Genomic DNA, 18,888 nt, shown 5'->3' on the forward strand with positions numbered 1-18,888 from the left:
TCTACTTTCATGATACATTTTGAATTCGTTACACAGACAATCGGTGTTTTTATTCGGATTAGTCGAGTAGTAAAATACTTGATATTTTATAATTAATAATTATTATAAATTAGCCAACTAGTTAGACTACGACAAATACTGCATTTTATTTATATTATTATTTGCACGATTATTTGAACATCAACTGTCATTGTAAAAAATATTCTTGGATTTGACTAAATAAAATAATATTATTTAGTAAAACTGCAAGTTGAATTTTTTTTTATTCGTAAGGAATATTATAAAAACGGGTTGAGGTTAAAAGAACTATTTTAAAATATACATTTATTTATTAAAACAATACACGATGCATAATACGATAAATTTAAACTGATTTTTTACTTATACATTTTGCATTGTTGCAATGCAAACCGGTTGAAGAAAATATTTTTTTAGTCTTTTAATAACGTATAAATCTTTAAATTTTTTTTGTTTGAAAACAATAGAACTAAACACATGGGTTTGAGATGAGATTGAATATTGCTTTTCAAACATCGTTCGTTCAATCATAAAATGGTTTGTTTTTCCAACTACAAATCCCACAGTAATTTCCCAAAGTATTATAAAATATGTCATTTATTTGAATAAAATTTATTGCCTTTTAATAAAAAATAATGTTAAATGATTTTTTGGGAAAAAATGTATTTAATTATTTTATACTTATTTTATGATACATATCTCCTTAACAATAAGAAATTTTTGATAATTTTTAAGTTTTAACAATCTAAAAACTGAGTTGATAAAGTTAACTAGGTACATATTTATTTAATTTTTTAATTTTAATAAAACCTATTATAAAAAGTATCAATATAAAAGAAGGTTTAATTTTTGTTCTAATCATGATTACAAGTTCTATATGCAAATAAATTATATTAATAATAGATAATAGTTAATAAGAATTTGATTAATAACACTTAAGTGTATATTACTAAAATAATAACATATAATAATATTTTGTCACTCAATTAAATTATTGACACAAAGTACTTGATGGTTATATTATAATTTTATTAAACACTAAATATTTTAGCTTATAAGCAATTCCTATGTATAACCTTGTTTATGATCAATATACACGTTCATTGATTATTTATTTATAAAGAGTCGAATTGGACAGAGTTTTGAGTTAATTTTTTTATTTCCACTTACAAAAATCGCTTTTTGAAATGTAACAATTAAATTTTTAGCGTAATATTTATTACAATTAAAGTAAAAGTGTTCAAAGGAATTGAAATTTCATGCAAAACCCTCTCGAATTATTATTTTAGTTATTATATTATACAAGACTACAATTATTTATTTCGCACTGACTAATCACATCAAAGCATTCATTTGCAACATAAAATGTCTCTATACATATTATATTTAATTTATTTTAATTTGCTCTTAAATTATTATGTCACGATTGAACTAAAAATATTATAAAACAGTTTTTGGTCGACTATAGATTACATAATTACTGTTCTTTACAATAATGTAACTCAGTAATTATGACATTTATGTACACACTATGAATAGATTAGTAATCGACTAAATTATCTGAAATACAGTATTTTTTCTAAATACATTAGAATATAGTTTAAAGCCAGTTTATTTGTATAATATATTTATTATGTACAGTCCTAACTAATTTTAGCCTCTGTTGTTTTTAAAAAAAATATCTATAAATTAGTTACCATTTAAATTGTATTAAATTAATCAAAGGCGTTTTAAAAATGCGTTTTATTTTTTATCCAAATGTTTATGTAATGGTTATATATTATGTTAAGTTATTTACTTATGTCGAAAATATGTAAAAATATTTATTAAATTATATTATAATATGAATATTATAGACTATAGTATAATTACTCGATCAATAATTCAATATACATTTATTGTCGTAGGGTTAAGTTTGCTAATATCACACACATAATAATAATATCATGGCGGGTAATGGTAATGATAGTATATTGTTAATTGTTATTTAACAATGGTAATATTAAAATTTAAGCATATTTACGTCGTACAGTATTCTTATGTAATGAAAAGTCGATAAATACTACGGATGGTTAATGTACGTGCGAACATATAAAAATTATTTTTTTCGTTGCATGAAGAGGATGGGATAAATGATAATTTTAATTATATGGTACCCATAGTTTTTAATTTAAAAAATATATAGATACGAATAAAATATATTTTATAGACAATATAAACGTGCCTATAGCGGTTGTACGAAATATTACACAGCTGTATTACATTATGTTCGAACAGAAACAGATCTTCATCAATTCGAGGTGTTTTCGGTAGACGTATATTATGTATTGATACGCTGGACACCTTTTACTCAGTGTCTCGATGAACTGATAATAACCGGTTCAAGAAAAAAAAAGTTTTGTAGCTGTTTTTGTTATATTATTTTATTATTTCTCTGTCCGTTTAGTGTACAACTACATTATAAACACGGGATATTCGAATCGTTTATTACGGCACTACTAACAGATCTATGTAAATATACGTTTTGTAATCAAGCGATATCTTTAATTTTAGTGGGTACGAGATTTTTCTTCTATAGATTTCTAATACTTTAAAAGTGCTTTTTTTATTATTCATTCAACCGTTAAACGTTGTTAACTGTATAGTTTCCCAAGTTTAAAATAATTTTAATCCTTATTAAATTAAAACAGGAATATTATTTGTATATCGGTGCAAAATAATGAATAGGTATATCGCTTCTTATTTGAGACAATTTAGATGAATAATACATGTGTATAAAAACTAAATTTAATTATGTACTCTAAAAATAAAATGATTGAGATTTTAGACTTAAATTAAATATTTTGCGTTGGTTGCTATCCAACTAACTAATTTCACTCCTAAACTATTCCAAGTATATAGTTTTTTCAATGTACCTACTACAATGGTCATCAAAAAATAATCAATACTAAAATTAATGTATTCAAATTATTATTTAATAAAAATTGATCTTAACACAGTCTTGTCGAATCCTTAGAATATAATTCCAGAAATAGCTACCTACTTATTTTTAATTCTATTTAAAAAGATTTTTTTTTTAGTGTTTGTCACAAGGTATTTAAGTGAAGTTTTATTTTTAATGATTCGTGTGGTGGTCTTACAACCATTCAAATAATATTTTAAAAATACATTTTTATTTTTGTTTTTGTCTTAATTTTATAAATCAAAGTATATATTGGTCATTCGACTAACTTAATTATTTTATATTGTTTAGAAGTAAAATGAAAATAATTGAATAATTTAGCCTAAACACCATAACATAATTTTATAAATAGCGTCGCGCAAAAACAATATACATCTGATTTTCGAGTTTATGTTATGAATCGTGTATGTGTAAGAGTGGAGTTTTTAGTTTTCAATAAAAAAAAAAATAAAGAAGACTAGGTAAGAATATAAATTAGTGAAGCGGAAAATACATTTATTTTTCTCCAAACGCGTACATCGGTCGATAATTTAATTAGGTCAGAGTGGCATGATGAATCTTCTAGTTAAACATTTTACATGCTAATTAAAATACGTTAGTTACAATGTCTTGAATGGACGATCCACTAGGGGTTTTTATACAAATATATTATATGTGTATTGTGTTAACTTTCTCTGACACAAATTATACATAATGTGACATGGGTAGGTTGTAAAGGTAAAATTATTATTTATTATTTTACAGATATGAGTGTTCTTAGATAAAACAGATTTTTGTACGATTATTGTTAAAGTTGTTAATTATTATATTCTTTATAATTTATTAAACATAGTGAGATCTAAAAACTTTTTAAAATTGTACTGTGATTCGTCCATTACATTATTTGTATAAAAAACGAGTTAATCTTAAGCGCTAATTATAACATAAAATGTTTAGCATAAATAAAAAAAAATGTTATACCTATAGTCCTAATTACATTCCAATATTTTATAAATATGATTTTAAAAACATAATATAAAATATACAATTTATCTATGGTTATTGTGCATTACGTTATATGTATCGATATCAAATTTTCGCTGACAAAGTTTGAATTAAAATGTAAACGATTATTTCGTCGTCTAAACAGAACAAGAGAAAAACAAAAATATATTTATACAATTTAACCTAATAAGTAATTATTAATAATTTGATTGAAATAGAATTTACAATAAGAAGTAATAGGGATCTTTATTAGCTAGCCGTTTAAAAAGTGTTATGTTAAAGGAGAGTGCAATAAGTATAGTTTGTAGAGAAAAGGGAACACGGAAAGGAAAATTTAACCTCATTTACCGAGATGGAATTCTGAAATTAATTTAGGAAAACAATGCAGAGAATCAATACTTAATTAAATAAATAATACAATATAATAAATCTCTATTAGTTAGGTATGTTTATCATGAAATAATTAGTACTTGTGACATACTATGTTTTTCTCAAAGTTCATTTTTAATAGACAGTAGCCGCTCGGTGCTAGATCACTATTATAAGTAGTTAGTAATTACTATTGACTGTAGCCCACCTTAAAAATTATTTCTATCCACTTGGTATTAACTATAAAACAAGACATATATATATATATATATATATATATAATATATATGTTGCCGTTAAGGAATTAATAGTGGCTTGCAAATATACTATGGATTTTAGTTAATATGATTGATTTTTCAGTTTAACAGAGACTATAGAATATAGACTATTAAATATTATTTTTTATTAAATTATTGTTTATTTCAGATTTGTTTATAATATAAATTAATAATATAATATATTGATACACTTTGTAAGAAATGTACGTAATGCGATACTGCTGTACAGTGTATGCATGGTACATAATCAAGCTAAGAAGTTTTAAGATTTAAAATACAGAATATATTTTGAAGTCAAACTAAGACTTAGGTCTTGAGAAATAAAATTATTATGTTTGTAATTATGTATGAAATAAATATAAGGTTGATCAAAGATCAAAGAACACTTCAGACCTATTGCGATGAGTTGCAATATTTGTCATAAATCATAATGTTTTGTTTTGAGTTGTATAGATTTTTAATTAAAAATTCAGTTATATAAGTGAACTCCGATCTAATTTACATAATATTAAATAAGTACCTAAGTATTTAAATAAAAAGCTTATTTAACGCTATAGCTTTTAAAAAAAATATAAAATTATAATTTTATAATACTGAAATATTGTATGATTGAACATTCAAGCCTAAAATAAATACTTATTTGATGCTTTTTTGAATTTTTGTGCTATTGCGAGTACTACTTATTTAGTAATTATAAATCGATAGTTGTGTATTCAATCTAAGACAATTATACGCTATCAGCGATTATATTAATAACAATATAATTAAATTTCAACGAAAAATAAAGTGAAAGTAACGGTTCTAGTATATAATTGATAATTGTATACTTATAATATGTGTACAAATATAAGGTTTTAAATTAAATTAGACTTTTTTATTTAATACTTCATTATTATTTATGATATTATAATTGATGTCCAAGTATCTATTACCTTTAAATATCTATAATATTATAAGCAAAGACTAGGAATTAAAACTTTGCTTTTAAATCGCCAACTATTGATACAAATAATAACGATTATAATTAACCATACTATATATATCACTATAATTTTAGTTTAATAATAAATATTTACATTTTGATAATACTCGATAATCCTTCTGAATGTAATAGAATATAATACTTAATGCGAAAAATATTGTTTCATCATTATTATATAATATCTTAAACGTTATCCTAAGTGTCTAGGATATTTATAATGGTTGATTAATTTTTCAATTTATACATATAACATGTAAATGTTAACGATTAATGTAAGATTAGGATTCGTAAAAATGTAATTTTCCGCTTGAAAATTTGGTCTTCTGTTGCTGTATCTCTTAGTTGTCTCGTGAAAATCGTTATTGTTTGGATACATAAAGGTTTGTGTAGTTATTAAGTATTTATGATTACAGGATATTGGCAAGCGCGTTTGGTGCCCAAGTGATTTGCAACAAGATAGTCGGACTGACGGCAGGTCAACGGAGGATTTGCGCCGCTGCACCTGACGCTATGGCCGCCGTCGGTCACGGCATACGGATGGCCAAACAAGAATGCCAACAACAGTTTAGTACACATCGGTGGAACTGTACGGGACTATCAAAAGGCAACCCGTTCGGACACTTACAAATCACTGGTAATTTATTTAATAATAATATGTGTGTGTATGTCTTATCTGTTGACTAATATTTAGAAAAAAAATTGATACGGAAAGTACATACAAAGTGATATTTTTTTATCGTGAACTAGGCTATATCTTAAAAAAATACAAGGGACTTTTAAATATAAATAAATAATGATATTCGAAAAAAAAATGTAAAATAATGATGAAATAAGAATATATTTCTAGTATTTTACAATACATTGCTTGAATAAACTGATTCATAAAAAAACTAACTAAAGCATACCTACATCGAAATTAAAAATACGATTTTGATAATTATTATTGTTATTGGTGCGCATTTCGATAGTACATACTTTCTTCAGCTGCGTATTTTTAGCTTGCAGAATATTATCGATTCATTGTAACTTACAATAATATAGACCTGTAGTCACTTCATATTCGTCAAGTACATTATAGTATAATAATATCGTGTATATATTGTGATTATAATGTTTATCAAGTAAGTATCTAAGTTATATTTCAATATACAAACATTAGGTACGTCTTGATACGTCGTGAAAAGGGGTTATCAATTATTATTATACTATTAATATACGTATAAGATTATACTTTATGAGTAAGCAGTGAATTACAAACAAGGTCGGTGTTTGTTTAAATAGGTTCAAAGAGATTACCGGGACTATTATATATTTGAAACGTAAATATTTTGATATACCACCACAAATCTATCGTATGTAGGTACTCTTTGTTTTATATTACGAGTAGGTTGTAATAGTATATTACATATGCACCTATAATATACCTCCTACACTATAACTATATAGTATATAACTTAACAATATGATATATTTATTTATATATGAGTTAAAATAAGTAATTTTAATAAGTATCGTATTTTAATATTGTCGTACATTAAAAAAACCTTATTTATTGATGTGCTGGGAGTATACTCTGTCGTGGCTCTATGTTATAGATTGATATGATAAAGATAAAAACGTATTACATACATTGTCGTTTTTTTTTAAAATGTGATATATAAATTAGTGTGGGAAAAATATAAACGAGCAATAACAACATTAATATGTACATGCATCATTCCAACATAGTTTAAATTTAGGTAGTACTATTATTAAAATAGTCCATATAATATAAATGTATTGTGTACGGTATGTTTATGGAATAATGCATCGTGGTTATTTTATTTATAAGTTGTGTTTTGGTCTGATATGTATCAATAATCATTTGGGTTATTTTGCAAATGTTACTTGTATCATTTCAATGAAAAAACAGAGAAATTAAAAAAATATAAGTCTTGTTAAGAGCTAAAAATTTACAGGTTCACGTTTGAAGAACTTATAATAGTAAAAATAAAAACATGATAAAAATGAGTGTGATTTATGTGAAGAGGAGTGTATAGGTAATTGCTAATAAACATATCGGCATTAAAAAAAAATATATATTAATAAATAATAATAATACCTTTGAGCAATTCCGGAAAAGTATCGAAATTAATTTATGATTATCATAAATATTTTTATGTTAATCATAATTTTTATATTATTTTATACAAAACGATGGTCGATATTAGATGGTTTAATATTCAATGATGTTCTAGGTTTAGGCTTTGCGTGTAGTGTGTGAGGGGGCGTTATCGTTGTCCACACAGAAAATCCCTCTACAAAATAAAAATACGAAATATTAGATGAGAACACACTTGTGTTATTATAGTGTATATAATCATCATCATTCGTCATCAATATGTACTTGTTTGGAATCGGTCAATATTGAAAAAGGATCTTATTTTCGTGCAATCAAATCTCGTTCCCATCACCTACGTATATTTTTGCGAACAAAGTTGTTTTGGCTAAACGACACTTTAATATCATATTTCTGTTACGCACACCTACGCATTTGTGATTAAAATTCGACCAGAAATAAAATCTTTTACACCTACGCTATACTGTGTACATAGATAGTGTGTGTACGTATACAGTTAATCATACACAATATAGATTACAGTATAATTTATTTGCATCTTGTAATAATATTTAAAATTCTGTTTGCTGGACGTTAAAATGATAATTATTTTTTATGTTTGGAAAACTATTTAACACATATTTCCAAAAGAATTTATTTTATTTTTATTTATTTTTTAAACAAATGTTAGTAAAAATAAAATAATAATATTCCATGATGCTAACTATTTTCTCATTCAGTAACCCGTACAAGGTTAAATGCAATATTTTCTTTGCACGTTTAATATAACAACAAGATAGAAATTTCATGATTCTTAAGCGATATTAATTTAAACATAGCTTCTAAAGTTAGCGAATATTTTCTTAAATATTCTGTTAAAACAATCGACAAACAAATTCCTAAGCAGCCGGTAAAATCAAGTAATAACTTATAATATACAACACATAAACACATATCATACGTTATTCGTTATTCGTTGAATTTATAATCATTATATAAAGATTAAAAACGTCCCATAACAATATCTCTGTTATTCGTCTTATTAAAACAAATACGCTGTGGTGATCAAATGGGAAGGCTTAGCTGTTTTAAGTATATCATTATAAGGGATTCAATTAGGCTACTATATTATATATGTATAATGTGTGTTCTATTTTATCACCGAATAGACATTTTCTTAGATATTTTTGAAAACATTTTTATTTTATACAATTTAATAATGTTAGTGACCACTCATGACATAATATTTATCAAAATATATGTTCCAATTTGTGTTCAGTGGTCAATTATTTGCAAATTTCGAAAACTTACTTGAGTAGGCACATAATTCATAGTTAAACACAACTATTACGTGTCACTTAATATACAATCTCATTGTTATTTTCATAAATAATGGTTAATAGTGATCAATTAATCAATATGTATTATAAAGATTTCAAGCATTGGAGTTAAATATAATCATTGGTTTAAGTGGTCAGTATTACCTATGGGTTATATGACAAATATGCGAAACATATCATTTACATTATTTACAAAAATATTGATTAAAATATTCTATAATATAGGTAATAATTGTAACACAAATTTTGAAATAATAACACCTTTTGGCTTTTGATATAAATAATTCGATAATTATTTTTAATTACCTTTTTGTTCGTAATTCAAATAAATATCATTCCATGTGTATTTAAACATTTATATACCTACATAATATAATTTATTGGTGTATAATTTAATGTAACAAATTATAATTTAACCATACTATATGCTTTTGAAATATTGTTTATAAATATAAGTTATTTATATTATTACCATAAATATTTAATTTACTTTTTAAATAGACGAATTAATATTATAAATAACATTTCATAAATACTAAAATTTTTAAAATAAAAAATTATATATTACATAATAGACTTTAAAATTTTAAAATAAAGTGCAAAATGATCTATCACTTTGAAATAGTCGATACAACTTGATGGGTTAGTAAATAATAATTATAATTGGAAAAAATATAATATTAGAAATTTATTTAAATAAATTTGGGATTTTTATACCGATCGTTAATACAATAAAAAAAAATAAATAAATAAATAAAATAAAATAACACCTCTTTGCGATAAATTATAATTTTTATATATGCTGTATAGTGTATACATTAAAAATTTAATTCAATAAATATAATATTGCTGATAAGTTTTCTTTTAGAAATTGGCAAGTATTATAGTTTGTCTAACTATATATTTTTCGATTATTTTTTAGTTAAAAGTAAATTAAAAAAAACTCACATATGTTTTTATTGTTTTAGTTGATGTTTTCGAAATCATTAAGTAGGTATATTGTAAAAAATATTTATAATGAACGCAAATTGAGTTGACTTTATAAACGTTTGATAAAAATCGTTATTTAAAATATTCGAATTTTAATTTTTTTTAAAACTTAATTCAAAGTTAAAATAAAAGTTAGTTATTTATATTTCACAATGCGTATATTATATTACTTATTTTTAATAGCCATTATATAATATATACTTTATATTATAAATTATGCAATACCTTTATAATGTTATCATAATTGTATCACGATAAAACATTTTAAACTCAAAAAAGAAGATATTTAATGCATTTTTGACATTCAACAATATTTTACTAGTGGAAAGAGTACTGATCCTTGTGATGATAGTTTTTGATATACTGTAGCGAGGGACGTGGGGTGGTCGATGTTTTTAAATGCTTAAGAGTTTGATATCTTTATTTTTTTATACTTGGAAATAATAATGATAAATTATATCATACATTCAAAAAAATGATTCTGAGTGGAGGTTATTTTACCCAACAATTTTCTAGATTTAATCTAAAATTAAAAGTGTAAATATTCTATTAGATTACTATTACAGTTATTTTTTCATTGTTATAATTTTCTTAAAAACAACTAAGCAGTTCAAAAAATACCTTTTTATAGTATAATAGGTATTTTACTATTCTTTATTTAATATATTAAGTACTGCCTAAGACTTTTTAAGCTTTTTTACTATCTCATGTAGAATTTCTTAAAAACGTCTGTAAAAGACACACAATTATTGAGAAGCAAATATACCTTAGGTATACTCTCTCGGGAGAAGTTAAGTCAAAATCATTTAATATAAATTTGGCTTTCTTTAAATTGTTTGTTTTACGATTTAATATATTATATTTTTTAAATAAGAATTATTTTTTACAATGTATTCTAGTACTTGTATATCTTGTGTATTTAAATAATTTTGACGAAAGAATAATAACTCAAGAGTCATTTTCTATAAATATAAAAGCATTTAAAAGTTTCGAGTGTCATTAGATATATATTCGTATATTTTAATGTATTGTATTTTTGTAATTTATATTTAACCTTTCACGTGCATATAGATGGCTATAAATGAAAAAAAAATGACTTGGATATTAATTTTTATTATATTTTGTTAACTAAAAATGTAGAAATAAATCATGTGTATCTAATCATAAATTATCTTAATTACTAAATTTTCATTTTAAGTTATTTAATATTGATTCCACCAATCATGTTTAGCATATTATTGAAAAGTTTTTATTTATTTTTGCATTGTATTATTGGAATTAATATTATATAATGTAGTATGTTAATTATTAGTCTTTACTATTTAGTATTAGTAACTTTATTAGGTTGAAATGTCAAATTTGTATTATTAACACCATTGTGTAAATTAAAAAGAAACTAGCTATACAAAAAATAGAGGATAAAATGAACAATCAAGAAAATTGTACATGCTTTAGATATTTAAATTAAAATTATAAAATGACAAAATGATTCGCTATTTGTTATGTAAACATAATAATATTGTTTTTGACAAAATTAACTCACTATATTCATCATCGAATATCTATAATTTTTTATAAAGTGTGTTTATTTGGAAATTCGAAATCTGTTTATTGCAATAAATAATTATTATCACATAATTATAATATTATACAGTTTCATCCAAATCCCCGCAATATAATAACGCGGTGAAATATAAAATACGTAAATCATAAAAATACGAGTATCCTTATCAGTATAGTAATCTTCGATATTTTGCAGGTATAACATATGCCTTTTTAATTTTATTATTTATTTACTTCTTATCTACAGTAATCTGCAGACTCATTTCATTCTATACAAAATGTTAGAAATACGTTAGGTTTTGCCGTAATTGTATGAATCTTTATCGCAGCACTTATAAAATAAGTTTAGTTTTTTTTAAGAGCGAATTCTATACAGTCTCATATTTTTACTTATAATAAACTTAACCTTACCTGTAATTCTAATAATGTGTGAAACGCATACGGCTTAAATACCAAACTTTTAGTATATTATTATACACTCCATTATTATAATTTATAGTATTCCTTATTAATTTCTTTATTCAAACACTAAAATATTATCATTTATTGAAATATTATGAGACACAATTACACAAATCACCGTCAGTACGTGCATTATTTACTCTCCTATCGTTTAATAATACATATATTAAATTTCTGATTTTTTTCAGACATTACTATGAACATATAATATATATATTTATTATTTTTAATATACCTATTACTTATAAGTCAAGTACTTACTTGTATACGCATTTATGTATACATAAATATTACATTAATCTAAATTAATTAATTATTACTAAGAGACTAAAATGATATCAATGATAAAATATTCAATGCAATAAAAATTATTATCCAATATCATCGACCCTCGCCATCTTCCGCAGGAAAAATATTATAAATATTTTCAAAGCAGATAAATATCGTAATCACGGTTCGGTAACGATACAGTAAACGATATTGCAATATGTTCCTACATACTATTTTTATATAATTTTTTTTCTCTTTAGTTTGTCTTAAAATGTATCTATTTATTATTTTTGATTGTAAAAAAAAATGTATTGAATTAAGGACAATTTACAAACGAACATCCTGGGGATGTGATATATTTTCTATCTCTCAATTAGGGCCTTTGTTCTCGTTTTAAGAAAAACAAGTTTTTATCGCAAGAAACTCTTTTAATGACATAAAAATTTCAAAAATAGTCTAAAATATATTTGTCTAAAATAACCAACTACACGTCTACATCATCCCTTTATCATTACAAAATAATTTGATTAATGATTATATTATATTAATATATGTTGTGCGGTCGGAGCGGTTATATAATCTACATCTTCTTTATTGATTGGAAAATTTCGACGTATGTTTTCGCATCAGTTTTAATATATTAGTATACACATTTCATCAATTTAGTATGAATTTTATTTTAAATATCCAATAGAAATTTCTACCTAGTGATGATCCTTTGGGTATAAATGGTATAATTATAATATTTAGTCGATGATCAATTGAGTACATTTATATAAGGATACCTTGTCATTGTAATAAAGGACGTATTAAATCATGTCATGAGTATCTATATGTAATCATGCATACTTGTACTTGTGCACACAGCACACGCGTACATTTGATGATATTATTGTATTATACGTACTCCTTACGGGGCCTCCTCTTAAAATGACACAATGGTTTTCAAGTTTTTCGCCAATATTTACCAACCTAATTCCGTCGAGAAAACATTTGAAGCGACTGATAATTTACAAGTGTGTTGAATATTAACACCTCCTACCCGGGTTTTGCTAGTTTGGTTAAGAATAAATAAATATCTATCCATACCTATATAATATATGTATATATTATAATGTCTAATATTATTTTATGCTGGGTCGGTATTCACCACGAGCAGTGGTGTATAGTTATACGAACACTAAAAATGTGTTGTCCGTCGTTTGAATTTCGATGTAGGTACGAAGGTACGTTTTAGATTTATAATATTAGTGTTATTTATTGTTATATCTATGTATACACGCACATATACGTGATATTTTACGGTGGTAAATTAGTATACGTTATATATATATTACATCGATGGGCAGCGTGCTATTACAACGGAATTATACGGAGTAATATATATATATGTGTATTTTTAATGGTTGTCATAAAAGTCGTGGCTTATCCATTAGCACATATGTCGATTGCGCTTCTCTGCGCTCGATTCTCGTGCATACTATGTATACATATATATATTATATTATTATATGTTATAGTCTTCTCCCACCGTGTGCTACAAAGCGGGAAGGCTCATAAACTTCTGTTGTTACCTGTATACATTTTTTTTCACGTAATTTTTATTCGTATATTCTTTAACTTTTTCGACTAGGTTTTTTTTTCCTTACAGGTGTTATATATTTTATGCCTATAATATACACATGCTATTAAAATTCGTTTTCGTTCCAGACCGCTGTTTTGTGTTATTGGTTTTTTTTCTTTGTAGTACTTAGATTTTTGTTTCTTTTTTCTCGAATGGAATCTGCAGGCAGGGTTTCCTGGAAGTAACATTACCGCTGAACTTCTAGCCGTTTCCATTATAACGTATTTAGTATTTACTCTGCTATAGAATGCCGCAAACCGCGAAAGTAATCTGAATCAACTTACCTGCTGGAGCTAGTCTTGTTAGCGTATCGATAGTTTGAAATCGACACCAAATATAGCAGTATTAGATGGGTATAATATTGCCCTAGATACCCATAATTTGTTGAAAATAACAGAGGATTGTTTGACAACAAATAATTTTTTCTATATTATTATAATTATCTATTCTATATCAAAATGCTTTCATTATCGTTGTCATAATAATAAAAAAATAAAAAATATAGTTATTGATATTATACAGGTTTTCTCTCACATTCCTTTTTATTTAATATAATTTTATTAAACATGCTTATTAATTTAATATTAATCTACAAATTTTCAATGCATTTTTATCAACACAGTAATAAGTATTAGTAAACTTCTTTATTGAACCACCGTAGTACAATAGTATCAGTTTTCATAATTCAGTTATTATTTTATATAAAGTTACACGTATTTTATATACTAGATCTATAGTTATATTACCTATAATATGTATTATTGTGGCCGATAATGGTAAATAGGATACTGTGTGAATTTTTCAAGTTAAAAGACAAAAGTTTTCCAAAAACGGGACGTTTTAGGCCTTAAAAAATGGTGCTTTATATAAACATTGCTTATGACCTTAAATAGTATAATTTCTTTGGTTGACGAGTAGCACTGTATTATACCATGGTATTATTTACGTCTTAACTATTTCAATAATATTGACAGTTTCCGATCATCAACCTGTTGTTTTAGTAAATATAATTTATATTTGTATCCATCCGTTGTAGTGAAACCACATTAAGTAATTTCATAAACGCCACATGTTCTAAACAATACTTTATATAATATACTTTACTTGCTTGTGTTATCGTAATATATATATATATATATATTGGATATACGAATTGCACATAGATTGCGTGTTTTTTAATTGGACCGTTGCTAGGGAATATTTTGTTCATTATATCTATAATAATAATAATAATAATATCATATATATTTATAATATATTCACGTTTGTGCATCCATTTATATAATATACGTGAGGTATGGCGTATGCGGGGTAAACACGCACTATATATCTTGTAATAAAAGTTATAATAATAGCATGTACAACAATACGCATTGTCTGAAGTCTTGATCGCTCGCGATATCCCCAGAGAATGGCTTAACCACGTTAGCTCAGCAAGCGAAAGAGGAAAAAAATTGACCCGACAAACGATAATGGCAATATTTACAATTAAACAAAACAAAACACCAAGTTTCCTATGTATATATGTATATGTATGCATACATTGGTACATAGATACTAACTTAAGTACATAGGTAATATATTATAGCAATAGAGTTTCGTCTAGAAAATCGTGTTCAACAGGTTTTCGTCTAAAATAATATATCCTAGTTGAACTTATCGGTATGTATATTTTGGTTATATTATTGCAATCTATATTTTATAATATACCACATCAATATTTACTTACATCGTAAATGTAGTAAACTAATAACTAATCAGTTTGCGTATGTGCATGCGAGTTAACTTTGCTTCAGTGTTTAGTGTAAATACCTCAGGTCAGAACTCAGCCGTTTACAAATGAGTTTGATTATCAAAATATTTTCTCGTCGCCCGTTATTATTTTTTACCGAATTTGTTGTTTGATTCAAAGCCATTACTACCATCATAATATATATTATACATTAAATTATTGAAGACTGTCGTAGTAATAAGTGACAACTACATCAAAAGGATAAAATTACATTAAAAATAGTTGATAGACTATGAAGGTGACTGCGTATTAAGTTTCCTTAGATGTCGTTGATCAATGTCTTTAATTTATTGAGTATAATATAAATGTATAATAATATAATTACATACATCTATCTATTTAAAAAAAAATGCGAAGTCCTAAAAATCTTTTAAGAAGCATATTTATAAAATATTTCATATTTAACTTGACTTCAATAATTTATACGTCGTTATTTATCAATTAAAATTTTTGAAAGTATAATAGTTTATTTTTTACACTTATAAATTCTAAATTACCAGTTAGAATGAATGAATAAAAGTTGGCAGTAGCTACACTTCTATATCGTCTTGTTTAAATATGCATAAATTGCACTTAGTACTTGTTATATAATTACAATACTTTTAACTTTTACCAGAATAATAAGGAAGTATTAACAACGATTATCGATTAAACGCTAAATACTGCGGTTGATTTGAATATTTATCACGCGTATCTGCTGATTGGTGGAGGTGTGCAGGGTTACAGAGTGGCGGGATACTGTATTATATCGATCGACACCCATCATATACACGACTGATGCTTACCGGAGGGGGGAGTGTGAAAGCTCGAACGTTACGATACACATGTGTTTAATGAAATCCCATTGCAGATTTTCGTAGTCTGAAGAAGTGACATGAAACTTCTCGCATATTCACCACTGTTAACGAATAAAATGCCTCGAAAAATCACCCGCTGACACGCCACGACATTTATAAATAATAGCTTAAACAATATTACTCGTATATAATATGCAGGTACATCGCTTATATCATTATTATACTAAGAGTTACGAGTACGTTAAAGTTGTAGTATCGTTATTTGATTCCATCTGACGACGTCATCTTAAAAGTTGATTGACTTCTAGTGAAATACAACATTAGATATAAATATATAATGTATATAGTAATTATATGCAACTATACCATCCAGACGCAATGACCTACATTTTTTCGTTTGTATGAAATCAAACACTATAATATAATAGCTTTATATATATAAATGATATGTTGTAGGTGTAGGCTATATATTATACGCACATCGTATATGTATATATATATATATATAGACACGATACTGTATTGAATCATATTATTTTACTTGTCAGTAAATCGTTATTTCGTTATCGTAACGCAGTCGATTTGACAGTCACAGCCGATGTTATCCGAACAACCCGCAAAGTATTTCGTATTGTTGCGAAGGAAAACACATATATACAGAGTGAGTATGTATTTATTTCTCTAGAAAAAGTAATAAAAAACACCTAAAGCTTCGTTTTTATAAGTATTCTTAATGATTTTTGGAAAATGCTAATAGCCTATAAAATGTATAAAATTATTCAAAGAATCTAATTCGTTTTTCGATGAACCGAATCGAACGCAAGGAATTGTTTTTTAAATTTCAATGACTTATTATTTATTTTAAAACTATCTTATTTAAAAAAAGTTTTGTTAAAAAAATAAACAATTTTTATCATTATTTTCTCACTTATGATCTAGGTAGTCAATAAAAATAAATATTGTTACTAGATAGTGACTATATCAGTATACATTCCAAAACTTAGTTGTTAGAATTGGTTTAAATTTTAATGGCTATAGTATATATTCAAGAGTTTTGTGTCGTTATAATTTTTAGGGATTAAAAAGTTCAATGAATAATATTCTTCGAGACGGTAAGTTTAAGAATACCACAATTCGTAACCATTCATTAAACTTTTACATTGTACAAAATTATATATTCATAAAACAAAATTTAATTAGGTACATCAGGTTCTCTTGTATAGTGGATGCATTTTATAAAAGTGTTAGTGTAACACTAAAATGAATAATTCTAGTGACATATGTGCGCACAGCAAGTACAATTTTTAATTGATATGCATTTTCCCTTTAAATAAGTCTACTTTTGTTGAAGTATAATGGTCATAAGTATTATGATGATGTTGCATTAACCAAAAACGTTAAAAGCCCAAAAAGATTATCTAATTAAGTTATATAACTTGTTACAAAAATAAAATATAGACGATTTAAATACAAGTGTTATTAATTGATCAAATAATTAAAAGTAGTATTTAATTAACATTAAAATTAATTAAATATACAATCAGGATTCGGAAATAAACTAACAATTCTACAAGAAATTATCTGTTAATCAAAGGAAGCCGTTAGTAGTTTATTATTTTTAGATAATTTAATTTTCAAAAAAAACACGAAAGTTTTAATCTTTGAATATTAACTTTAACGATATTTCAATTTTTGTAAAGTACTTTTATAGACAGATAAAAATATATAAAAAAATAAATTGTGGATATTGTATAATGATGATCACATCTATACCAGATGCGTTTTTATCTATTTAATAATAAATTGTGTTTTTGTAATATTCTTCCTGTTCATTTATAAGTTATGACTAGATAATTTATGATCTTGTATTTTAATTTTAAAAACTGTAAATTTCAATTATTTAAAAAATATTCAAATATTTGTTTAATTTTATAAAAGTACAACTGTTCAAAGTACTCTCGGATTATTATGACTATCGTCTACCAATTACCATAAAATCGGAAATTTGATTTCAAGAATATACCTAAGCCCTTATATTTTATAGTTTATTCTTAAAATTCATAATAATCTTGAACTCAAAACTATATTTTTAAAGATGTTAAAAAGCGATTAATAATTACAAAAAAGAAATAGTGAAGTTGGTAACCTTAAAAAAATTTAAAAAAAAACTGAAAGTATAAAACAATATATTCAATAGTATTATTTTTGTGATTAGTTATTATATTAATTATTATTAACTCATATAATTATGTTATAATCCTTGAAAATTAATTATTTATGTTAAAATTTTCATGTCAAAGGAATTTATCTAAGTAAGATTAATTGGAAATAATGCCATGCCATTTTTGTTAGCTGTTTC

The 18,888-nt window shown here is 24.8% G+C and overlaps 1 protein-coding gene across 1 annotated transcript in view; it reads left to right on the forward strand.

Moving 5' to 3' along the window:
- The window catches only part of LOC112594572 (protein Wnt-2), a 62,908-nt gene that overhangs the window by 21,375 nt on the left and 22,645 nt on the right, over positions 1-18,888 (forward strand). Inside the window, exon 2 of the mRNA XM_025339418.1 lies at positions 6,007-6,227. Within this exon, the coding sequence (XP_025195203.1) occupies positions 6,007-6,227 (221 nt within the window). The remainder of the gene's footprint in view (positions 1-6,006; positions 6,228-18,888) is intronic.

Source organism: Melanaphis sacchari, unplaced genomic scaffold (assembly GCF_002803265.2).
Source record: "Melanaphis sacchari strain LSU unplaced genomic scaffold, SCAv2.0 Contig23_pilon_pilon, whole genome shotgun sequence".
Taxonomy (NCBI): domain Eukaryota; kingdom Metazoa; phylum Arthropoda; class Insecta; order Hemiptera; family Aphididae; genus Melanaphis; species Melanaphis sacchari.